The sequence below is a fragment of the Poecilia reticulata genome, chromosome 16 (assembly GCF_904066995.2).
Source record: "Poecilia reticulata chromosome 16, P_reticulata-male-v2, whole genome shotgun sequence".
In the NCBI taxonomy this organism is placed as follows: Eukaryota; Metazoa; Chordata; class Actinopteri; order Cyprinodontiformes; family Poeciliidae; genus Poecilia; species Poecilia reticulata.
The window spans coordinates 22,338,757-22,366,032 of NC_088845.1; the positions used below are offsets into that span (position 1 = coordinate 22,338,757).

At 36.5% G+C, this 27,276-nt stretch overlaps 1 protein-coding gene across 3 annotated transcripts in view; it reads left to right on the forward strand.

Annotated features, from left to right (window-relative positions):
* The window catches only part of cdkal1 (CDK5 regulatory subunit associated protein 1-like 1), a 209,019-nt gene that overhangs the window by 42,998 nt on the left and 138,745 nt on the right, over nucleotides 1–27,276 (forward strand). For all 3 annotated transcript variants that reach the window (XM_081597191.1, XM_081597190.1, XM_081597192.1), the window contains exons 5-7: nucleotides 6,629–6,725; nucleotides 10,194–10,242; nucleotides 16,081–16,201. In XM_081597191.1, coding sequence (XP_081453317.1) covers nucleotides 6,629–6,725; nucleotides 10,194–10,242; nucleotides 16,081–16,201 — 267 coding nt within the window. The remainder of the gene's footprint in view (nucleotides 1–6,628; nucleotides 6,726–10,193; nucleotides 10,243–16,080; nucleotides 16,202–27,276) is intronic.

A 27,276-nucleotide genomic window follows, 5' to 3' on the forward strand; every position in this document is an offset into this window, starting at 1 on the left:
TAACTTATCAGCTTTTTCTCTGTCACAGCCTGGGGCTGGGTACTATCACATTAATGCCCCATAATAGCCCTTCCTCTATAAATAACAGGACTTGGCATGGGGAATGGGACTCTCGGGGCTCTTTTTAGGATTCAGCTATATAGTCTTCCTTCTTGAGGTTCATTGAAGTGCTCATCTCTAATGCAATTTCCAGCACATCTGTGCAGCTGTCTGTGTGGGTCTGTTTCACATGGGTCTTTTTTTCCCCTGTCTTTTATTAGCCCTTTCTCTATTATGAAGCATTCAAGCGGTCAATACAGCTCATTTACAGTAATATGGTATTTATTACACATTCATCTAATTTTACATGACAGATTTCTCTCCTTTTCACGGCGGTGTGAATGTGTGTCCAGCATTCTTTAAAGGCCATAATCTGAAAGCTTCACACAACATCTGACTTTCCTTTACAAGGCCCAGGTGGACAGTACAGGAGCATCCTATCTACAGCATACCCAAAGGCGGAGTGGGTCAGCCATAAAATAGCTATGTTATAGGTGTCTATTGATTGGTCAACAGATTGCCTGTATCTTGTAAATGATATACTAGTAATAAATGAGGAAGGATGACAAGAGTCAACATTTTTTTTTTGTCCTCTTGCGTTGTTTTAATTCTGGTGCCTTTTCACAACTACTGCTATCAAAGATGTGCTCCAGATTTTAAAAACACAACAATATCTGGGTTATGGCATTTCACTTTAGTGAAATACCATAGCATTGTTTTCTTAATCTCAAGTTACTTTTATTGGACTTCTTTCATGTAATCATCTTTCATTGAAGCTGCACCCCCTGTGCTTTCAACCTTGTTTTTTGATCTCAGTTGTTTAGTTATTTTCGTTTATTTTTGTCTCTGTTTTATGAAGAGGAGCTGAAAAACAAACAGGCTTTAAAAAGTGCATTCTGGATATGTGTTTAAGTGAAACTAGAAAAGGGATTCAGCAGCTTTACCTCTCAAATCTCCTCCTTCAATCACAAACCTTTTCATAGCTTCGGGCCACTCATGTCTTTCCTTCATTTTCCAACGATTTGATGTTGAATTTGCTTTTCTTTCCTCACAACCACGTCCCTTAAGACATTTGCCTAAATATTATTTATCCTATAAAGTGGATATTTTTGATAGCAAACTTGCCCCATTTCCTGAAATATTTGAATTAAAGATTAAGAAATCAAATTTCACTAAATCAGACTTCCCAAGATGTATGGCTGGAACTCAAAACTGTGAAGTCTTGGACTAAGGTTTCGGTCCAAACATGTGTTGCGCTTTACACCTGTTCCACTGCCACGCCCAGCAACTTTATTTTTTAATGTTAAAACTGGCAGCCTCATTTGTTTTATCTATCATGTATTTGTCTTTAATTTCTGCTAACATATCTCAAGACATCCAATAGATCTTCTTGTAACATTGTCATAAAATTAATTTTTACAGTTTCTTGTCACACTGTTTTCTGTTTCCTATTCCCCACATTTCAAACTGTAATGTGTTTGTTCACATTCAGGTTCCACAGGTGTAGAGTTAGCTACTTCTTTATAATTTATGTTGTTTAGTAAAACTCCACCAGTACAGTAATACACATAGGAATGAGTACAGTCTCTTTTAGAGCAACAGTGTTTTTCTTACAATAGTTCAGTTTCTTCTGTCAGACAGGGGAGACATTTTTTTTTTTTTTTTGCTGCTGTTGTTACAAAACATGCAGGAATATAAATATGGAACACTGAATAAAACATTTAAAAAATAAACATGATTTGTGGGTCCCCCTGTTGATAAAATCAGGTAAAGTCTTGGATTACAATAGCTGTTGTGAAATTGAAATTGCCTCATTGACCAAGAGCATAACTGCATTATTGATTCAGCAGGAGTTTGTAGAAGTGGAAAATATGTGAAGGAGCAATTTAAAACATTTGCTCACTCTCACTTACTCACACTCACAAACACCCGTGCGCTCATCGACTCATATGTTAATTACAGAGGCTTGATGGGTACTTAACCTTGCCCCTTGCTGCTTATGCTAATGCAGAGAGGTCAGGGGTTTACTGAGTGGCTGGCTCGCTGTCAAATCAACCAGAAATGGCCGTTGAAGTGCAGATGAGAGGGCGAGAAAGACAAAAGGAGCAACGATAGGCCAAATATGGTAAAGAGGCAGGAGAAATACACATGCAACAGAGCTATATCTTCAATGTCCCACTTCATTTTATCAGATTGTTTGGAGTGGAAAAATCTTAATTTATTCATCTAGTTTAAGTTGAAGTTATACTCTCTCAGCCTCACAAACTTTCTCACGGCTCGTATCACTATGACCTCATCCTCAAGCAACATGTTTGCTAGGGAACATATGGCAGAGGCTCTGTGTGTGTATGTAATGAGCTCATACTTTCTCCCGCTATGTAGCCAAAACCTTATCTGTATATGGCTGAGGATGCTGCACAGCAAGGAGTCATTGAGCGGAAACGCACACACTCATAAATGTGTGAAAGTCTGTTTTAGATATTTGGCTTCTAAACTAAAATGAACCACTTCTGATTGTACAGCGTTGTATTGAGAACCAAAATTTCTCAATACATGAACATATTCTAAAAATAAAGGTTTCTAGATTTCATAAATTAAAAATGGTTGATGATAAATAAATATATCCATACTAATGTAGAAATAATTAATTACAATTTGAAGTAGTTTCATAATAAAATAATTATTTTAGAATTGAATTCAGACATTTAAACATTTCTATGCTGAAGTGCACCATGAAAAACAAGTGCATCTTGATATATTACAATATAATTAAAACGTTACTTTCAGTAGATTTTTGTAAATGAAGTTTAGGTAAAATTTTTGCTATATACCTAACTTAATTGTGTTATTTCTAATAATTCCTACATTATTGTGGCATTTAACGGACCATTTTGATAACTGACCTAAAACGAGACTTTTGGTCTTCTGGTTCAATCTGAAGACATAGCTCACGTTGTTTCTGGCTCAGTATCAGCCTAACATACTCGTATATATATTGACATCAGTTTTGATGCTAAATACGAGGGAGAGCATTGCAGACATTCAATGCTTTCTAGAGAATGTCATTTGATTATGTGACCAAATGTGTGTTACAGTCATTGAAAAAAGCCCTTTGGAAGCCTCTACCCCGATCCTCTAAGGAACACTTTCTGTTTCACTTCAGATTTTGCTGTGTGAACGTTGAAGAGTCTTTTATATAGGTCATGCTCTCTGGTCCGCCTGATGCCTAGGGTAACTTAATGTCATGTTCCTAGCATGAGGCATCTCGAAGTCAACCTGATCAATTCAGTTGGACATTTAGTCTAGTCTAATTTGACTTATTCACTGTGTCTACTCAGCTGTTAAAAACAAGTATGTACAGCACAGCACTCTCCACCACATATACGACAGAGGTCAGCCATCTATGTGCAGTCCTATGAATGCTGTGCCTATCACCAGCTTGGACCGCTGCAACGCGTATGCACAGTATGTTTAGACATTGTTTGAACCTTTGGTGTCAGGACCTTGAGGAGAAGTGACAGAGTTGAGAAAGGGCTGCAGAGTGGAGGAGAGATGTGCGCACACACACGCATCTCCCCACGCATACATCCATTTCGTCTGATCTTGGGGGACATCTGCTCTAGTCTGGGTCATTGGCAATGAGAGCTTTATTAGACTACTAAGCATTACCATAGCAACTGCATCCCATAATCCCCCTCCATCTCATTCCTCCCAGGAATTGTATGCAACGTGATTGGCCTTTCCCACTGGGGCGCTCAGACAGCAACTCAGCCGCTCTCTGCTTCCTCGTCATGTCAGCTATGGCGGTGGGTCCATGGGCAGGGAGCGAGAGGCACATTAAAGGAACGTTTGGTGCCTTTTGGCATGAGATGTTGTCAATTAGGCAGCTGCACCCCTGCTGTGTATGTGTCTGAATGTGCACTAAGAAAGAGATGTTCATGGCTGTATCTGTGATGGGGAGTCACACTTATCAGATGCATCTCTGAATGTTTGTATATGTGGTTATGGCTTTGTTCTGTTAGTCTTGAATTTTTTTTTATAGGTGTAACAAGATAGGAGAAGTGATTATTTAATTGAATATCTAGCAGAGTGACTGAAACTTTCCAACTTTTGATCAGAATTTTATACTTAGTGACTTGGAATATTTTGCTTTACTGCTACACTCTTCCCTCCCTCTGTATATTTTTACAGTCTGTTGACACCATAATAAGGCAGTTGCAATAACATGGGTTTTGTTCCTTACTCTCTGGCAGTGGCAGGCGGCCAGTAGATAAAACCCGACAGTTTGAATACACATTGTAAATATACTTTGGATCAGTTGAGTAAAATGAGCCATTGTATCCAACACCGTGATATCTTTCTTTATTTGTCAGCCCACTTTGTAATTACCCATCAGCCCTCTTACAAATGTGGAAGTGTGTAGGAACATTAAAACGCGCCACATGTAGTGTTAAACCTTTTACAGTGTCTCAGTACAAATGTTCTGTACTTGGCCCAAAATAAGGATTTTGTTTCTAAAATAAACAATGAACAATTTTTGATTTCTGGTTTCACTGTTTTTTTTTCTTCTTTCATCTTCTACCATTTTTCATCTGTCCTTCCAGTTCTCATTCATGTGACAGTGTAAGCAGGCTTTGAATTGAGTCGTCTGCCTTCACATTCCATTCCCTTGCACAGTCCTCCTCCTCCATCACTAGCTCTCTTTGTTTTGTTGAAGAATACAAACAGTGTGAATTAAAACACTACTGACAGTTTGCATCCAGCCTCACTGCTGCTTCTCAGTCCCCCTCCTACGATTTCTCCCTACTTATGTGCTTCCCCTCTTCCATCCTACCCTCCCTCTTCCACTCCTGCTGTCAGGAGGCTTCATTATTAAAGATTTATGGCAGAGTCTGGGCAGCTCCTCCAAAAGCTTTTGTCAGACAGACCGCGTGTCTCAAATCTCACTGCCACTAACTGGAGGTGACACGGAGACTTGCACAGATCATGTGCGCACACGCGCACACACACATTTTGGCACACTGATTATCTGCATAGCTTTCTTTTTTTGTTCAGCACATTTAAATAGGAACATACAAGATCAATGACATGTAGTTTTAAATGATATTTGAATGATAACTTCCCTGTGAATATAAATAACCACTGGTTGTCAATGGGTTTCTGAGAACTTCATAATTTCGCTAGCTAGTTTTTCTTTTATGAGTTTCCAATGCGAGGTTCTAAAATTGACTGTTTATGTAGATTACGTTCAGTGATGCTGAGAGGGTCCTCCCACAGCAGGGTTGGTGCCGCGCTCTGTGAACACAGCTGTCCGCCCACTGTAACCGAGTTTGTAAGGTGATTAAAAACTTAAAAATCAGACCAAAACAGCATTATCAGATTGTTTCATGTTTGTTGCAGTTTAAATGCCAAGTACAGTTACTCTGAACTATGAGGAAACGTTAAACCTGAACAGATTTCTGATGTGCCTCACTTATCAACACAGATCCCAATTCCCGAGTATGAGCAAGGGAAAGGACTGTTGGTTGTCAAAATTAAAACATTAATTTTCTGCTCCAAAAGTGGAACTGTTTACTCTATTAATGTGACCACACTTTATAAATTCTATAGAGTAACTACAAACCTGATGAAAAGGTGTAAATGCAACAAAAAACCCTTTTAAATAAATTTTACAGATGAAGACTTCTGTGATTACTTGCATTTGGGGAACAGCTCATGCACATGACTGCTGCAGTGTTTGCTTCTTCAAACTTGAAACTGATGAACAAACCTTGGGGGTTGTGAAGGTTTTGATTTGTTTGTTGAAACAAAAGTGCTGTAAAACATTGCGGCTTTACGGGTTCCTGTGAAGGTTAACTGAAATGTTGAACATGACAGACTGAGCTAAAAAATTTTTAAAAGCGAGAATAACCGTTTTCTGATATCCACATGTCCAGAATAACAGGTTGTGATCCATTCGGTTGCTCTAAGATGTCTTGCTTCTCGGCCAATTTTCTGGATCAGTACAGTTTTTATGCACACAATTCAGTACAGTATCAAAAGTCAAATTTACAATTTACATGTTTAGGTCTTTAATTTGGTCACTTTGAGATTAACCTGTCCCTAATAATGGAAGTAACCGTACAATTTCATTTCAAGTCATATCCAACACCACGCCTCCTTGAAAATATATTTCATATTTTGAGTTCAGAGATTCGGCAGATTTAACATTTGCAATTCATATGTGAAACAAACAGTTGCACACAGTTTGGAGGTGGATTTAATTTGGTGCTGGATGCAGAAAGTCTGTTGGATCATTAAAGCTTTTGATTATGGTGTGTGGGTTCATATGTATCTACATTTGAGCTCCATGAACCCACAGTATTTTGCTCACTGACATAGGAATATTTATTAATCATCATTAAAAACTGCTGTTGGAACATGTTAACTTCTGACATATCGACTCAGTATATGCTAAATGTGAATACCCCTCTTCTCATCAAGAGTTGTTTGGACAGTCATTGCTATTAAAACATTGCTTACAGTAGCAGACTCGTGAAAACAAACCAGTGTTAATCTTCTCTAAAACTCTTCTTATGTGTTTGTGCAGGAAAGCCCAGGAGCAGCAGAAAAAAGTGGTCGTTGCAGGTTGTGTTCCTCAGGCTCAGCCCCGGATGGACTACCTTAAAGGTCTTAGCATTATTGGGGTATGTGTTCATGCACTCAATTTGTGTTCTTTGACTTTTGCTGTGTTTTATTAAAATTTTAAAATTGTAACTTAGATTGGGAATTGGCATTATAATCATCTTAAACATGTTATAGTTGCTAGTAGAATTTACAAATACTTTTTTTTTAAAATCACTGTAACCACAATTACAATTTTGAGCAGAAAAATGTTGGGTTATAAGTTTGTAATTAAAGGCGCAGTACTATGTAGAATTAGCTTTTTTGAGCTTTATATGTTATAATGTTATTCCCTCATTAAAAATGTACCTGCAGTTTCCTTGATTCTTTTATGCATGTTTGAGAAATCCTTTAATCTCCCGTGGCAACCATCCAGCTGTTCAAAACACGTGGGTGGATCTAGCACCGCCTCAGTTTCTGAGCTTCCACCTCACAGAGCAGCCCTCCCTGGCGACTCCATCGCTCAACTCCTTCAGACAAGCCAGCAGCAATTAGCAAACCCTGGCATCTGCTGAGCTCATCATGCCAGCTACTTCTCAGTGCAACTCTGGTAAAAACATTATTAAAGGGCTAATGGAGGAGTGCTGTAGCGATAACTTCCTGGAGGTGGAGTTCCAATAAGAGCAGGATTTTTTAAGAGACATGCCCAATTTCAAGGTGTTAAATTACAAAGTCAATTTTCTTTTAAGTCATATTTGATATGGCGTTTTTATAACAATTGAAGGTTATGTAGTTACTTGATTGCATAATACTACCCCTTTAAGATTGATCTAATCAGAGATCTGTAACCACATTTCTTATATCTGGTTTTCGTGAAGTTCTTATTGATACAAATTTTCAGTGATTCAGTTTGATGATCTAATTAATTTTCAGACTTGAACTTAAGTAATTGAACTAATTAACTAATGGCGCACAGTATAGTCTGTTTCCTCATCATTTTTCCTATTGTGTTTAGCTTAAACACAATAGGAAAACTTTAAAAAATGGATTTAGTAATGAAAGCTGTTAACTCAAGAACTGCTTCAGCCTAAATGTTTCAGTATTACACAAAAAAGGCTGTATTAGCATTATTTACATTATATTTAAATACTAGCTTAGATAATTATCCATTCAAGCAAAATCTCACTCAGTACAGTCATTGCAGTTCTTTTCTGCAGTTAGCAGGCTTTTATCTATAACAGATTTTAAGACGCAGCAAACAACTGGGAAATTCACCTTTGTGACTCAAATTATTGTCATGAGTCAGTTGGATTTATGGACTGATACAGGCAAACATTCACACGCCCATTCTCCTATTGTGTTTGCAGGGATCTGCCAGGATTAGGCTTTCATCCATGTTATTCCTTCACTTAATTCTAAACCTGAGATACAAATCCCATCTTTGAAACATCTGCTTAAATGATGAGATGCTTAATTTAATTATTTCCTAATGAAAACTCTTAAACAGTCTCTGAAACATGCTGTTTAAACATGCCATTTGGTAAAACATTTTATGTGTGGACTTCCATTCAGAGCTGTTAAAAAAAATGTCATGTAGACTAGATTTTTTTTAGTTTTTTTATTTTATTTTAATAAACATGCCTATTCATGCCTGTACATTTAAAGATGCATTAATGCATGAACAGGCAACATAAATAGGCATATGAGAGAAAGTACACATGGCTTATGTTTTTGTGGTGGCAACAATAAACTACATAATGACAGTGGCAGTTGGTGGGTTATTCAAATGACATGCAAATTAGTTAAGAATTTGTCTATTGTGATTTCACTAACGGCTAGATAAGGGATCGGGTTAAAAAAAGGGTACTTCCTTTTCAATCTATTCTTTTTAATTGACCTTTGTGCCTCATCTGCTTTTTTTGTATACCTGTTTTTATGTCTGAGTGAATGACGGTGCACCTTGTATAAGGTACATTGGCAGTCATGCAAGCCTGCAGTGTTTCATCCATCTTAACTAGACCTGTCACATTCTGACTTTAACACACACACACACACCCACTTATGTAGCTTGCCACTACTTATTCAGTCTTTCCAAAGATTGCACATTTCTTGTAGTTGTAAGTCTGCTTTTTTTTCTTTTTTACCTTCCAATGATAATTTTAGAAATCTTCAGGATATTGCCAGTAGGCGATGATAAATCTAGGCCTTCATTTAAAAAAATTTTTTTGACTATAATACACAGCACCTTTGTAAATATATGTCATGTACAAAGTTGTGTGAAAGGTAAAGAGTCCTCTTTAAGAAAAACGTTAGGCAAAATCTAAGCTATTTTTCCTTCCAGTATATTTATTTCAAGCCCTAATCTGACGGATTCCATTTGTTCTTAACATTCCTCAATTTTTGAGTTAAGGAGTATCCTATGAATATAAAGTAGGATTTGAAAACAGAGTTGAAACTGGAAGTCTGCATTAGTTTGCAAAGTGTAAGCATTACCAAACCTTTACTGTATAAAGGGACACCCGCTGCTGCTCTGAATGGATCCAGATTGCTTGGCTATTACAAGGAAATAGGTTTTATTTCTGTGTGTAACATGCATGCAACGGCTGCCTGCAAAGCACAGTGTGTGTCCATGTGAATGTATTTGGAAAAATACTCTGGGTAATGGACCTGTGGGGCAGATAGAGCCAATGGCAAGTCCACAAGCCTCTGAGAGCAGAGGAGGAGAGTGACTTAGAGGAACGCTTGGGAGAATGAAAGGAGAAATTACGTCAAAGAAAATCATGTTGTTTATTTTTTCACCTCTTTAGGTTCCTATGCATGTCTTTTTAACGACCTTTTACTGTTCTCATTTTACTGCTCTTCTCAATAATTTAGTAGCGAGGCAAATTAATAAAATAAGTACTGCTCAGTGTGAACATTTATTTCTTCTTTTAAAAAATTAGTTGAGCTTTCTAACAGTCTGATTAAATTTAAGCTGTGGCCAAATGTATGCTTATTATCTTTGCATGAATTAGAGGGGTCTTAAGCTGCTAGAACTGTAGGATTGTTCTGTCTACTTAGGAGATGAAAAGGAGAATGACTTTGACTTTCTTATGAAATGATTGCGTTTGAGAGATTCTTTGGTAATCTTATTTGAAATACCTTTTTAATTACCTATATGTTACTTTATGCTCACACTTATTCTTTCTTTTAAACTTACATTTCGTTGACTTTTGTTTCACATCGTTAAAACTCTGCTGCAGTTTCAATGCATTGGCCAATACAAACCAAACATGCTGCTGTGCCTATGTACATACACACTAATTGGCATTTAGAAAATCCATATTGCTTAATCCTAACTGGAAGAAACTTGTTGTGATTGTATCGTTCTGCACTTGTTTGCCTATCTGCTTATTGCCTGCTGCCTTAGAGTGGATTTACATATCCACCTTAAATAAACCTGGATAAGTGTATGTGTGTTTGTGTGTTGTCGATATCCTCTGTTTGACTGTGTGGGCTTGTTTTGTCTATATCAATAAATGTATTCCCTGATGTCTCTGTCTGTGCTGCAGGTCCAACAGATTGATCGAGTGGTGGAAGTAGTGGACGAGGCTGTGAAAGGTATTTTTTTAGCAAAAAGACACACAAGCTAAACATATTTATGGGATTGTGTAAGCTCAGGAAATTAATGAATATGTAATAGTCTGTAAGAAACTGGAATTTAAAATTACATCTTCACCTATCAAAGTGACTTGGAGATTTTTCTTTTTTCTTACATTTTTTCCACATTTCAGCCATTCATTTCAATGTATTTTATTGGGATTTAGTGTGATAGTTGAACGCAAACTCTAGAAGAGCTACCGAGATTGATTTGGACAATTAGTTGACAACTTCTTGTTGGTTGTCCTCAAACTGACCTAGGTGCAGGAGTGGCAAGAAGAAAGCTGTTGTTTCAGCCATAAGTTGTTTTAGTTGCAGTGTGCCAAAAGCCGTAAGATGGAAGAAGCTCCTTTGGTCAAATGACACAAAAAGTAATCCATATAGAAAACACAATGTCAGACGAGCAACTACCACTGCACAGCACTGTACACACAGTGAAACATGGATATGAATGCATCATGCTAAAAAGATGTTGTTCTTCTACAGGGACAGAGAAACTGATCAGTTTTTATGGGAGGCTAAGTGGAACTAAACATAGGACAATCCTGGAAAAAAACCTTGAGGTTCATCATCTATCAGAGCAGAACTAAACATACAATCATTGCTGCAAGGTGATGGTTTAGATCAGATGTTCTCAACAAGGGCGTTCATGTTATTGGCGTTTCTCTGGTGCTGCACACATGACTTAAATGAATGAGTGATTAACAGGGTTCTGCAACAGTTCGAGGCATGCTAAGGAGATAATGTGATCATATGAATCAGTGTGATGCAGTGGGGTAACGTTTAAAACATGTAGGACAGTGGACCCCGAGGACCAAGATTTGGGAGTGCTAGTTTAGATCAAAGCATATTTGGACCATTGCAAGTCAAGACCTAAAAGCAGTTGGGACACTTTGTCCAAAGTTGAAAACCAGTTGAAAAGTTCAACAAAATATGAAAAGGTTGGAGATGTATGAATACTTTTACAAGACACTGCATATCTATTTCCAATAAAGAAGACTGCGCAACAGAGCATTAGGGCATAAAGTGATGTAAGTGACTATCTCATGAATTAAGAAGAGTTCCCTAATTATTACTCTGATTTATTCTAACATCTTTCACACTATTTAAATCATTAGTGTTTTATGATGGGATCATTTTTAGTTTTTTTAAGCAAATGCATATCAGCATTCTTACATTTTGAAGATTAATGATGGGGAAATGTGTTTGTAATTAATATTGGTTTAGCTGACTGAGGTGCTTGTTAAAAAGATCTTTTTCACGTGTTAAGCTTATTGACAGGCTCACATGTCACTGATTAGGTCATCCATTTAAACTGTTAGTGAACCACTGCACTTAACAGTTTAATGAAGGTCAGAGAGTTTCCAGTGAGGGAGTCCAGTCAAGCTGTCATACACCCCCAGCTGTTTTTCTAATAAAAAACAGATTGAGTTTGGACTGCTTGTGTAAGTCTATCAGTGTGCACTGCAGGCTTCATTTTAATGAAGGACAGCTGAACTAAGGCTTGATTTTTAAAATGTGCCATCACCTTTAAATTGCCTGCTTATAGTTAATGCGAGGATGCATAGACGATGCTCCCCCCCCGCACCCTCTTCATTCTTTCTGATTAAGGTTTTTTCTGGTTTAACCCATCCCATCTATTTCCCATTTGCACCCTCTTCCAAGCCTTTTTTGATCCTTTTTTTTTTTTCGTCACATTTTACCTTCTCTCTTTCTCCTCCCACCATCACCTCCTCCACAGAAACCAATTTCCCCAGTATCATTACAGTCCTTTATGACCTCGTATAAACTGAGAGCTGTTTTCTTGTCTTGGAGGCCTGGGCATAAACCCTTTAAGATGGGGGATTTGCCTTTCGTAATGGCTACTAAAACACTAACGTCAATGAACTGGTAATAGTTGCATGTCTTTTCTGAGCCAGAATTGCTTGCAGGTCTGTTTTCCACGTGACACAAGTACACACTATGCTTTTATGAACTTTAGGCAGTGAAACTATCCATTCTGTTCAGAAAAAAAGTTCAGTGTATATCATTTCTTTATGCCTGTGAAAGTGCCTTGCAATACCTCAGTCGGGTTTAATTAGTATGTATTGACATAATTTATACAGTTGCACAAATTACAATTACCGCTGCTCAGTCTTGTGTTGCTAACCATTTTACAGCATTAGTGGTTTGGTGGGTGTTAGAGGGCTTTCATTGTTCCAAGTTTGCTTACACAGATAGATTTTTTAACTGTGCCAGATGCTAATTTACTCTTTAACTGTGGACACATCTGTGACTACCCTTAGTATTTTTTTTTTTTTTACCCCAGTGGTGCATACATAAAAATGAAACATTGACAACTGTAAGATTTACTTCTCTAAAAGGAAAAATGGCTGGATTTCCTGTTTTTGTTTTTTGCTGTGCACAGCCGAAAAATTCTGTTTAGGAAGAAGAAAACACTTTAAATAAGCAGTAAAATGTTTTAAGAGGCCCACACCAAAATTAGGCAAAATTATTTTAATTGTGCTATTATAAATACAAAATTAAACATTGTTAATTTGTTTTGGAGATTAGTCCTTCATCAACATCTCTTTTTTGTGACCAGAAACTGCAAAGCTTTAGTAATAAAATTGTTGGAATAGAAAGAAGTAGGAAAGCTTTGACAGCTTAATGTATGTGTGAAGGTAAACTGCTGCCCACATAACCTTTTGATGTCGGTTCACCATTATAAACACATTGTTTGCAAATGTCAGTGCTGAAGAAAATAAAGTACATATGATAAGGAAATTAAGATTTTCTATTCAGAAAATAGAAAATCTTCTTTTGCTTGTCTTGCTTGTCTTCTTCTAAGACAAGCAGATATATTCACATTTGTAGAAAGTGATCAGAAGAAATGTAGAGGAGTTTTTTAATGCTCCATGAGCCTCTCTAAAAAAACGATATGATGAAGCTGTGTGGAGTTTGTACCTGTCAAGCTTCAAAGCTTTTAAGCTTTGCTGATGTTTAAGCTCTTTTCAAACACTTTGCATTAAGGAACATTGCAAGGCATTCTGCCACCAAACAAGTTCAAGGTGGCAGAATGAAAGTTTATCAAAACGAATGTCTACATTAAAATGTTCCTAAAGTAGAGGTACATACCAATGTAACAAGAATAAAAAAAAGGTGAGAAGGCTGTACAAATTATAACTTAATCCAATGTAAACATCTTGCAGTTGAAAGATAACTTAAAAGATTTTGATTTAAACATTTGAAATTATAGAAATGTAATGGACAGTTAAGTTATTTGGCATTTTTTGTTCCAACTATAAAAATTATGCATTGCTTATCTCTTGTGACATCCTACTAGTACCGATAACGAAACTATTAGGAAATGTTATTTGTAATGGAAAAATTAATTTAAAAAAGCATTAAACAGATTAAACGCAACACTGTACAAATGGTTAGATTGGGAAAATATGGGAACATTTTTTTCTCCCTCCTCATTTACTTCAGCTCCCAACTGTCCCCATCCCCCTTAAATCCTACACACTGATTTTCAATTGAAGGAGTGAGCACAACAGGACCAACCACTTAAAAGATATCACACAGGTCGACAGGTCATCCTTTCAGAAATCTGCCTCTGTTACCATCCATCCATCCTGCTGTCTTGTACATCTTTCATATATTTCTGTCAAATTCTATTCATTCACCTGTATACCCATCTCCTCATTTTCTCTGCAATGTTTTAATGGGCCCTTATGACTGCAGAGAAAGATTTATGTTGGTTTGTATTTATGATCAGGAGAAAGGAACAAGGGCAGATTGGAAAAGGGGCACAAGAGGAATGAGGAGGAACACAATCAATATCAACAAAATGTGGCTCAATGATGTGTCTTCCTCTGTGTGGTGATGTCACAACAGTTGGCCTTTGTAAGCTTTGTAATTGAAATGATAGATGGGGAAGCTTTATTTTCTTTTGTTCAGCAACTCATGATGGCTATTTTATTTGTTGCCCCTCATTTATGCACGCCCGGGCTCTCAAATTGAATTAGGCTTTGGAAATATTCCTGGAGTGATTCCCTGCTGGTATTGAGATTATTTCTCCGGTCTCGGTCTGTGGTCACATTCACAAATTCTGTTCATTTTCAGGGGTGTTTTATTTTTATAATTGGAGAAACATCTGCAACATCCACCACCAAGGTAATTTAGGTAATTGCTATCTCCTGATATATCCCAACTAATTATACATTTGGATAGTTTATTTATGCTGCATTTTGAAGCAAATTGAAATAAATTATTTTTTTCCCCTTATTTTTTATCATTAAATATTACTTAAACTCAGTGAGACCCTTAGCGTCTTTTTATCAGGACAGGTTTGCTCATATGCTCAGCTTTTAATTGGTTAGCAATAATAAAACAGACTAGCTACTGTTGTTTATGAACATACAACAGTTTTGTGTCCTTGTCTCATCCTGACACGTAGACTCTGAGATTTTGAAGAAAGGACGGCCAAATGTGCTCAAAGTCTCAGCTGTTTTCCACTGGGGAACGTTACTCATTTCCTTGCTTGTTCTGGGATATTACGAGCAGTCACGGCTCACTGATTGGCTCTTTGTCCTCCACTGGGGCAGATTGTCATTTTTATCTACCAATTGATAACTGTGCTTCCCAGCCTGATCCCTCCCTCCCTGGAGACTCATGTAGAGCGGATGAAAACAGGAAGACAATTCCATCCCTCAGTGCCTTCATTTTGCACACCTACAGCTGGTACCCTGTTGGATGGTAGAGCAAGGAGGCTTCATCATTTTATTTACACTCATCAAAATATGGACGTTGGTGACTTTTCAATTGTGTGTGTAACTTTGCAATAGCCCCAAAAATTATACATCAAAAGCAGTACATTAGAAGCAGTTTGTACCTAATATAAAATCTGAATGGAGTAGAAACCCGTAATTGGACCAAGTCATTAATTCATGTGTACCCTTCATTGTCTGCAGTTGTAATAGCTTGAAAATAATTATAGGAATTAATTTATGCAAATTGGTGCCCTACTTACCGCAATGTATATTATGTTTCATGTCCCAAATGCATGTTCTTTCAAGTCAAGTCAAATACTTTCCAAAGCAAAAAACATTGATTTGAATTTAGTTTGGTGCAAAAAGCACACAGAAAAACTTAATGATCTACGTCTCCCTAGGTTACAGTATAGTAGAAGGGTGAGACTTGTCCTTACCTTGAATCAGATTCGAATAATTGGACATTATGAGTTGTTACATTGCCGTAGACCAATACTTTTTCACAAAGTAGTAGTTATTTTACTTCCTGTGACCAAAATCAAGACAACACAAACTGTAAAACAGAACTATGCAGCACAGGTAAGCTAAAAGCACAAAAGATTGAAAGCAATTATTACATTGTTTATGGAATTTATCAAAATTGCAAGTTATGATATTGATCAACTTTCATTCTCATACACCCATTTTTATAGCAGTATTTGTATTTTGAGACTGCGATGTGTTTCTGTTTTAAAGATTTTCAGGCTTTATAGTATAATGCTTTCTAAGACAGCTTTTAGTTTCATTAAAGATGTAACAAACATCTTTCAAAATGCTCTTCTTTTTGTTTATGGCATAGAATCATGCCAAAGCCAAGGACTACTTTACCAAAGAAGCTAAGGGATTGTTGCAGGACAAATGGTTGTAGTGTGTAGTAATAATGATGATTGCTTATATATATATAACACCCACCATCATGGTGGGTGTTTTTTTATGTTTAATTGCCTTTACCATCCACCAAGATTTTTAGCATAATAAAGTTTGATTTGTCACCATGTGTCACCAGGTCACTCTGTTCGCCTGCTGGGTCAGAAGAAAGATGGTGGACGGAGACTTGGAGGTGCAAGATTGGACTTGCCGAAGATTAGAAAGAACCCTCTGATTGAAATCATCTCCATTAACACTGGGTAGGACTCAGAGTTGCAAACAGAGAACACAGCTCATAAAATATTCAGCTCTATCTGAATTCTGCTCCAGTGCCTCCCTGCTGTTACAGTTCACTGTGTGTGTGTGTGTGTGTGTGTGTGTGTGTGTGTGTGTGTGTGCGTGCGTGCGTGTGTATGCATGTATGTTTACGTGCTCTCCGGCTTTATTTGCTCAACCACACAGCTCCTCCGGGCTGTTTGTTGTGCCTCTAATTTTATCCATTTACAGGCTATGCTTTGGATTTATGTAGTATGTGGCTATACATATCTACATATAATCCTATTTCTTAAATGCAAATGAACTTTAATAGACAGAAAACAAGTGCAGGACCTTTTTTTTCCTCTAATAGGAGCAGAGGGATATGCTGGCTCAGTTGCACTTATTTTTAGAGCTGGAATATTGTATGTTATTTATTACAATTTTTGTTGCTCTATTTGTCAAAGGCATATCTGTTGAATTTCTAATACTTTTTCTGAAAAACAATAAATTGTTGAAATATTAAAAATACATTACTTTTCACACACCATTTACATAGACTTATTTTCAAATTTTCTCAATTCAAGAACAAAGGGGGGAGACATTCTTGTTTTTAGATGTTAGCATGAACAAACACTGACACATTTTTATAGGTTAATTTCACTGCGCTTACACAAACGTGTTTGTTTTTGTAATCTATATGGTCTACACTCAGTGGCCTTGTTAAAAATGGTTATATCAGACCAATCCAATGGTGCTACATTTCTACTGATGGTAACCCATCAGTTGCCTGTCACAAAGGTGACCCTCTACCACAATGAAGGAAATGTTTTACAGATACGTATATTGTGTTCCTTTAGGAAAGAGAGGATTTTTATTTATATATATATATATATATATATATATATATATATATATATATATATATATATGCGTTTTACCCAAATCATACACATTCCCAGCATTTTTGCAAGATCCCAGTAAAACCCAGAGTTTAAACCCAGAATCCCAGAGTTTTAATATTTTTTTCTTACCTTGCTAAGAAGCCTTAGACTACTTTTTTTTTCTCTCTGTTTGATAGTTCGATAATTTCTCAGGAATTTCTACTAATGCCCTTGAACCCTCTTAGCTTATTACAGCAGCATTTAACAGAGAGAGCAACCTGCAAAGAGAAATATGGGCTTTTCTTTAGGTCATGACTCATTATTTATTACATCTATATAACTAGAATTGGTGTTTTATGATTACTTTGGTCGTTATCATAATGCTGGAGATGCTTCACTTTGTAGCAATAAATCTAATAAATTTACATCTTCATGCTTGTTATTAGGGGACCTTTTGCGTGCTTATATATTTATTACCAGTCATTATTGGGAAAAGATTAAACTCCCACATTATATGTTGTAAGTGCAACATATTAAAAAAACAGTTTTTATGAATCTGTACTTTAGAACCTTTTTGTGAACCGATCCAATGTCTAAATGAGACATTGATACTTTAGTTGCCCTCTGTCTTTTCTTCTGTTTTGTGCATTTTTACTGTGTGAAGCAAGAATCGCCTAAAATGAGCCAATTTTATTCAGTCAGCTGTTTGTGCATAAATATGACTTAGTTTTGCAGGGTTTCTTGATTAGACATCAGCTATTAGCAGCTATTAGCAACTTAATGTCTTAGTATAGTGCCAGCTGTTGTTAGCTGACTTTGCCAGCTTGGGAAATTTTAACACCGTATAATCCATTTCTAGTGCAAAATTTCTCATGTGGGGATCTCTGTTAATGTAAGACAGCTGCTCAGGTCAGGAAGCTTAAAAAGGGGCAATTTTCTTCAAAAATGCATTTTAAATTGGTATTCTGCAGCAATTGCTTTTTTGGTTGTTGTTTTTTTTTATTTTAAATCTATTTTGAAAAAAAATGGCAGTTAATGCTTTAATGAAGATTTGATTCTTTGCTTTATAATTGTATAATTAATCAACACTGAAACTATATCAAACATTTTTGTAAATAAATAGGTACAATATCTTAAATCATCGTGAAAACTGAGCTATGTCGAGCGTCTAAGGCAGAACATTTTTGAAACATGTAGGACAATGTACTCGTGTGATGCAGACACATACACACATCTAATAAGTTGTGTGTATTGTGCATGTTTACGCTGTGCTTTAAACACAGAAGATATAAAATTTAGACACTGTAAATTGCGTTTGCTGTTATGGTTAGAGCTTTTGAATTTTAACAGAATTGTTTTTGTGTCTTATGCATTTATGGTTACATCAATCTACAACTTTCGTGCCATGAGCCACTCACTTTGTGTTCCAGCCTGCTTCCCACCTGGGTTTTTATATTTGTGACAATCATTTTTAATAGTTTTTATTTTTAGCTCTCTTTAAAAACTAGCTGGACATGCCCCTACTCAGCAGTCTTACTGAGACATTTGATATAAACATTAGTATTCAAACATTACTACCCCTATTGTGAAAATGACGCACCAAATCAAAACTTTCTTCAAGGTTAGACACAGCACGTCTGACGTATTTTACTAAATATCAATTAATTCAACCTCAGTCAAAGGTGACTTTTGTAATATCCGTTGTGTTTTCTCAAACATCGCCTTAGATACAGGTACACAACTTTTTTCCAACAAATATGCTGTAGAATCTTTGCCAAAAACACTCATTTGTATTATTTTTGTGTTCTCAAAGCAGGTTGTGTTTGTTCCACCTTTTAAGTTATTTTTGTACTGGCATATTAGAGGTCATAATGACGGTTTTTACTTTGTTTTAGGTCGGGATTCATTATTAACTAATTAAAACTATCTACCTTTCAGTCGGCATAAGGTGATGTGAGATCTGTGCCTCGTGCTTTTATCCTCTTGAAAAAAGCACGAGGCTTTTTCAACAGATTTCTCTCCGAACAACCTGGATTGTATTTGTGTTTTAACATTTATTTGATGTGTCTGATGCTTTCACTAGAAGAGGCATGCAAAACCTCTTTCAAGTGTTAGTTGAGATTCACGTTTCTTTTTCATAAGAGACTTGTCACTCACTTACAAAATCTCCACTGCTACTCCCAAGCTGTTCTGCTCTAGGTTCACAAAACATGTTTTCCTTTACCATTTAAAAGTTTTCTTTAAAGAAAATACGTTTTTCTATCTTTATTTCAGTCAAGTTAAGTCCTCTTGACTCTTACCCATGGAGCTCATTGTTGGTCCTGTTTGTGCTGCAGATATCTCTTAATATAATTTTCAATCTGAGCACTCTTACTTTGAATGTCTTTTTAAAACATCACAAACAACAATTTCAAGGCTTAAAAGGCATCTTGAAATAGAGGCTTCAGATGCCCCAGTATATGTGCTTCCAACAGTAATCATCAATCTATTCAACATTGAATTATTATTATTATTATTATTATTATTATTATTATTATTATTATTATTATTATTATTATGGAGCTAGGCTTAAGATTAGCAGATCAAGCCTGTAATCGTTTTTTACTTTTTGTATATTTTTTTACTACCTCAAAGCATGAGTTGTTAATAATTCTGTGCTGTGCTGTATCTTGAAGAATGTATTCAGATGTCAGTCTTTTGTCAGACTCCATCCAGCAGGGGCACTGTGTGCCCTCTTTTTTTTTTTTTTTTTTTTTTTTCCAAGCATGTCCAACTGGCTGCAAATAAAGCTCCCTGTTTTGCTCTTTACACTGGAATGTCACATGTGAAACAGTGTATTTACACATGTGCTTGACAAGATAAATTAATTGTTGACCAAATTTCCCAAAAATAAACCTTTAAGTACTAAAAATATCAGCTAAAGGCAGCTTTTTGTTCAGATATTTTAGAACTGGTGTCCCTAATTTGGTGTGGTTTTCATGTCAGGAAATGAGGAAAAATGAGACAGAATGAGTTCTTTATGTGCCTTTTCTTTTTTACAAAATCTGTTTTGATTGCATCTGGCCGAGATGGTAGTGACATCATTGGTTATATTCGTCAGCTGCTGAAACAGAGATCCTTCTGTAGCGAGTGGTATTCACATCTACAACATCACTCATTCTTCCAAACTCTCCCTGCGTCACAGAGCACTGTTGTGCGTGTGGCCTGTCTTTGATTTGTTGCTAATTTGTCTTTGTGTGAGCATGTGGAATCATTTAAGCTCTTCCTTGCTCATGTTGTCTTGCTAAATGTCAAACTGATGTTTTCCTTTGGATTGGAGTTTATCCGCAGGAAGTTTTAAGTCCTCAAAAGTCTTTAATCTTAAATAATTTACATGAGATTAAAGGTGAACAAATTTAGGTTCAACTAAATGATACATTTCTTCATCCTTGTGTGTAGCTAGGTATTTGGAAGATTTCCTCTCTTCTATTGAATCTGACTAAAAAAGTTTGATGTAAATATATACCATTAACCTTTTTTTTGATCACCGAACTGAGCAACATAACAGTAATTTAAAACCAAAAAGGATTACCTGGAGGTAGTTAATTTTCAGGTTTTATGTGCATTAAAGTTGGAAAAAATAATAGGAGTCTGTAGATTTGTGGTCATGGATTTTTATTTTATAACCATTTTGATTCCTTAAGTACAGACATTTTGCTATAATAGCAAATAGACCTGAAAACGCTAGGAAAAAGTTATGTCTTCTTACAAAAAGGGCCAAAAAAATCCCTTCCTTAAAAAAGTAACTACTTTAACCAAATAAGAAATAAATACTACACAAGACTTTAAAGTCCTCTGAGTACACTTAAAAGGCTGATTGATGCCACATTGTAAAACAAGCTTGGTCAGGATTTTTTATTTTTTTTGCCCATGTTGTTAGAAGACGGAAACTTTTCCTGGAGTTTTCAGGTCTATTGGCAATGTCTGTGCTGAAGGAGTCATACTGGGTATAAAATAAAAACCTTTCACCGCAGACTCTTATTGTTATCCACAACTCTAGTGCACAGAAAACCTGGAAATTAACTACTTCCAGTTAATCATTTTTGTTTTCAGTTCCTGTTATGTTGCTGAGTCCACACATTAAAAAGATTTACTATAAACCTTTTTAATGTTGAGTTTGACTTAAACTTTTGAGTTTAGTCAGACTCAAAATATTCAGTTTCTCCTTAAAGTGTTCAGAGTTTATATTTAATACTGCTATATCAGTTCATCTTTTTATGAACTAAGATAGTTGGAAGTTGACAAAATGTTTAAATCAAGGTAAAAAGGAACCACCAGAGGACACAAAATACTTTTTTGTTGCACTTCTAAAACCTTCAGATACTTTTCAGTGTAGACATTGATTACCTGAAGATTAATTTTCTTGCACAAAACCCATTTCTCCTTTCAAATTACTCTGCACACTGTCTGGGTATGACAGATGAACCTTCTTTATTATCATATTCACTTTATTAGTGCAGATCCTCACAACACTATAGCATAGTATCTCACTTGGGACCAACCATGAAAATTTAATTTTGTGTTCAAATTGATTCACAATATTAGTTTCATTAGATTGCATATTAATTTCATTTGCACCTATTAAATCCAAATTAGATTGGCTTCTTTTTTTTAAATTTTTTTACCAAGGTAATTTTAGCACCCATCAGAAAACACATTCAACTTAGTCCAGCTAGGCCTTCAATAGCCTCTGGCTTTGTAATAAAGGAACATCATCAACCTTCTATTAACTTTTAGCTTAGTAATTAGAAAATCTCTTTATTACATACATAGATTAACAAAAGCTTGAGTATAAGATTCAGTCCACAAAAACTATACAAGAACCAAACAAAACTTCATCTGAATTTGTACATTTTAGTAGTTTTATGAAATGTTTTAGTACATCTAAAAAAAACTAATATCGCGTGTCCGTTATTTCTTGCCAGTCATCTCAGAAAGTGAAATTTATAGATTCATTAACAGGCTAAAATATAAAAATTTTATGAAAACCCATAATTCAGTGTCAAAAAATCTGAATATCAAATTAGACCACTCAAAAACAGATGTTTTAAGCACAAATGTCAGATTTCTGAAAAGTATGATTACTTTTCAGAAATCTCTCGATACTTGTTTGGGTCTCCTCTTGTTACTGCATTAATGTGGCATCACATAGATACCATCAGCCTGTGGCAATGCTTAGGTTTAATGGAAGCCCATATTGCTGTGATAGCTGCCTTCAGGTCATCTTAGTTTTGACAACAGCCCATAGAGTTTGTGTAGGGTTCAGGTCAGAGGAGTTTGCTGGCCAATCAAGAACAGGAACACCGTGGTGGTTAAACCAGCTTTTGGCATCTTTGGCAGAGTCCTGCTTTAAAACAAAATCAATCTCCATAAGGCTTATATACAGAGGGAAGCATCAAATGCTGTAGAATGTACTGGTTGAAGGCTGCATTGACTGTGGACTTCAAAAAACACAGTGGACCAAAATCAGTATGACACGGCACCCCAAAATGGCCTGACATTCACACAATTTCTAACACTGATTGTGGAAACTACTCACTGGACTTCTAATATTATGGATTTTGTCCCTCACTGTTCTTCTTTGATACCCTGGGATTTTGATTTCCAAATGAAATGCAGAATTTATTCGCTAGTCCAGTTTATTTTCTCCCTACCGCCTTTGACGTTGTCTCTGGTTCATGAGTGGTTTGACACTGGGAATGCAAAATTTGTTGCCCCTGGCTAGTATTCGAACCACCTTCTTCAGCAATGACCTTTTATGGCTTACCGTCCTTATGAAGGGTGTCGATGACTGTCTTCTGACTCAGAGAGAGATTGCTTAAAGGCTCATGAAACCTTTGCTGGTGTCTTGAGTTAATTAGCTGATTAGGGTGTGACACCATAAGTTTCCATTAATGACATTTTCCACAGTATTCTGATTTTCTGAGAGACATCATTTTGGGTTTTCATTATCTGTAAGCAATAATCATCAAAATTGCAAGGAAAAAATGCTAACGTTTCACTGTTTAGATTCTTGGATTGGAATATGACAATCAACCCAAAATAAATAAGTGATTTTTTTTTCTCTTTTAGCAATTATTTCTAACCTGCTTCAAATGATGACTGATCTATTAAATATTTCATTTGTTAATGGTTGTTAAACCTCAGAATAACAGATTTTTGGTTCCATGCGGGCACAAAAAAATATTTACCGTATTTTCCGCACTATAAGGCACACCGGATTATAAGGCGCACCTTCAATGAATGGCCTATTTTAAAACTTTTTTTCATATATAAGACGCACCGTATTATAAGGCGCATAGAAAAGACGCTACAGTTTGGGTTGCCACCCGTCCCGTACAAATGTGGATGTGTAATAATAAAGTGGTCCCTGAGTACTTTATATAGTAGGCTGCCCCAGTCATTGTTTCATTCACGGTGTTGCCATATTGTGCCCAACTGCTTTCAGGGTAACACTGACCAACTGACACGCTGCCGCCGCAGTCTCTGCCTCTCTTCCCCGCCCCACCCCCCTCCTCGGTCGGCGAGGAGAGCCTTCCGCGACTGGGCTGGGGCGTGGCCGGACGATGGTCACCCTTCTCCGTTCACGCACAGCATGTTTGTGGAGAACGTGGTGTTAAATGACCTGCAGACGATCTGATTATCAGGTCGGTAGGTAGATAGGTCAGTCAAACTTTATTAACAAACCATAATTCTGACAACTATCCGAGCATGCACCGCGCGCTTCTGCTTCTACGGGCAAAATGAAGTCGGCAGCTGCTTACCGTAGTTGCTAGACCTGTTGTGGCTTAATATTGGTCCATATATAAGGCGCACCGGATTATAAGGCGCAATGTCGGCTTTTGAGGAAATTGAAGGTTTTTAGGTGCGCCTTATAGGGCGGAAAATACGGTACTTTGGGTACAGAAATCCATTTTCAAACGACTCTGCAGCAATACAACTCTGTGGCCATATAGATCAACGTGGAACTCACAGTATGATACCAGTCATATATTTCTATTATATCATATTCTGATCCAATAATAAGAAAACTTCAATGCACTAATTTTGCAGTGTACTTTTTCTGCAAAAATTGCTCCTTTCTGGATCAAAGAAATTATCCACTCTGTCATCGGTTTGTTTTGAGATCACGTTTTGTTTTAATCTTTCTTCCCATCTCCACTGTTGGTACTGGATACTCATCAAAGTCAACTTTGTAGAGCACATTGTTGGTGAATATTACTCTGATGCAACAGTGAACGCTACTACTCAACTTCAGCTCAGTGAAAAAAGAACAAAGCAAAAAACCTGCTCTGTAGGGGCACTAAGAGTCCAATTGCAAGAACTTGTAGATGTTTGAGTTGAATAAGTGCAGATCTGTTTGTTCATTGTGTGACATTTCTCATGTCAGCAGAGCAATAAGAAAAAGTAGAAGCTATCTCAATCCAGAACATGGAATATTTCATATTCTTCAGTGGGTTTTAATGCATTTTTCATCCCTCAAAGTTTACTTGTAGTTCCTGAGTTACAAGTTGGTTTTTTTTGTTTTCTATTTTAGAATTGAGTTAAAAGTTTCTATTTACTCTGATATGCATCAAATATATTCTTGCCCCAAAATACTCAATAATCACCCAGGCCAGTATATTTTTGTGAGCTACTTCTCAGTTTTTCTTTTTTTCCATGCACCCCTTCTTTCACACAATTTCTAAATGTGTTACAGGTCGTTACATTTCATTAGCTGTCTTGTTCCCATTCTCCATTTACTTGCTTTTTCTGGCTGTCAGTATCTTGTTCATTTGCATGAAGTTGTGCTAAACACTGGTGGTAATGATCCTCTACTCTCACCCTAAGCCAGAAACCATCTTCATCATGTGTATCCTCCGGGCAGACAGGAAGGCCGGATGATTCAGTGTAACAGACACTGACAGTACACTCGTGGTTTGAGATCTCTCCTTAACTCAACAAGTGAGGAATTACTAGCAGGCTGCTAGTGCTGATCTGGCATCTCATAGATTGAAATAAGTAGTTTAAGGGCAAATACTGCTGATTACCACAGTGTTGTTTGAACCTGTGCAAATATACATACTCTCTGCAGATATATTACATAGGTTAGATGATTCTAACTTAATGTAGGCTGTAGCTCAACATATAAAATACCTTATTTTTATTTCAACAGAAACTTACTAAACAGTATGTGTGGCACAATTTGACGTCATATATAGAAATTCAATGCGTTTGGTAATTCAATTAGATCACCAGATCAAATCACTGGTAACTGTTTGACGCATTTAGGTGTTTGGTAAATCAATTTTACAGACAAAACTCACTAGCAGTTATATTTTAGAGACACTTGAGGGCATTTTATGACAATTTGGAAGCAATAGAAATTGTACTGTTCATCAGCAAAAAGCAGATGGTTGTAAAATGTTTAAAATGATTGTCAGAGATCATAGATGTCGAGACTAGATGCAGAACCTAAAAGCTACACCTCAGAAATGAGTAATCTGAGTCTTTAATGCTTCTTACCACAAGCAGGGAAACTAACACAAACTCATCCTCTTGGTAGGATACTATTGACTGCTGATAACAAATCCAGCTGTTCCTTTAAAACAACCCCGAATCATTCATTTATCAATAAGCATTATTGAGATTAGGCCATGCAGCAGGACAAAGATGTAGTAACTCATCATCATACTGGTTAAAAAATAATGAAGATTTTGCCATGGTCCTCCACCTGAAAAGAAGGCAGCTTTTTGGAAATAAATATGCATTTGTATCCTAGACTTACACTTCCATCAGCAAAATCAACGCTGTAAAGATAAGATGGCCAGAAGTGTTTCACACTGATCCAAGAAACAGAGGTCATAAATCATGCAGCAAGAGATTTACTTCAAGTTATTGCTGCTCAAGGTTAATCTAAAAGCTAGTGAATTGAGTGCACTTGGTATTTACTACACTTGTTTCACATTTTCACTTCGCTTTTCTCCAACAAATGATGGTATGTGACATATTGTGAACTGTTGATATGCGGTTGTATTGGAAGTGTGTGCTTAATTTCTTAACATGAAATACTTATGTCCTTCAGATTCCATTTGGGTTGAGCTTAGAAATGTTTGACAAATGCAAACTTCAACATCTCATGAATACAGACAAACATTGCAGGATTTAATTTCACTGGGATTGTTTTTATTCCAGAAGGTAAATTTCTGTTTTTCTGAAGTACTCGCCTAATCCATCCAGGAAACATAATGGATAACCTTGCAGTCCTAACATTTTATCCCTTTTTCTTTGTTCAGCTCCTTCTATTCAGTTCGTCGTTTTTTTTTTTTTTTTTATGATCTTTTTCCTCATACTCTAATGTTGCCATGTTTATCTACTTAAAGGAAAGGTAATTCAATCTGGCCATTAAGTTGTGTTGAATATTGCATGATTCTATTGTTGGAAGCTTTATTCAAACTAAACAGAATTAATCTCTTTCTGTGTACTATTTTCTACTTCCAGGTCGGTGGTTAGTTTATGTTCACACTGTAAACAATTCTAGCAGACTCGTGGCTCATTTCTAATAGACCTTTATTCCTGCCAAATGTTTAATTTATGTAGTCACCGTCAGTCATTGTAGCAAATTGCACATATGCACTAACAGGCACTACATAAACAAAACCAGCAGAGAGACAGAATAGTGTCTGTGTGGTTGTATGTCAGAATGTATAGTGAATGTATTTGTGTTAGCAGTGAAACCCCCACTGTGTGAGCGGCTTCTTTTCTGCCATTTGCATCGCGCTGCCTGGACCTCTTCATCCACCACCGAGGCAAACACTCTGGAGCAGTAGATATCATCCTCACTTATTTGGGCAGATGTGTTTCTGGAAATGTTTAGCCAGCTAAAAAAAAGGCTCGTAGTTGGAGTCGCAACTGCTGCATCTACAGTAGAAAAGCTTTGGAAGATGGTGGTTAAATATTTAATTATTTAGCTGATGTCATATAGTTTATTTTCCCAAATATGCTTGAAAATATCCCCAAAGCATTGTGGGTTACAATGGGATGAGATGACACTAATTTTGTGTAACATTAGATATCGTCATGTATCTTTTTAAGTGCTCCCACTCTAAGTGCAGGTACACTGGTTTATACACTGTGAAATTCAGTTTTCCTCCATGTCATGGCCAGATCAATAACTT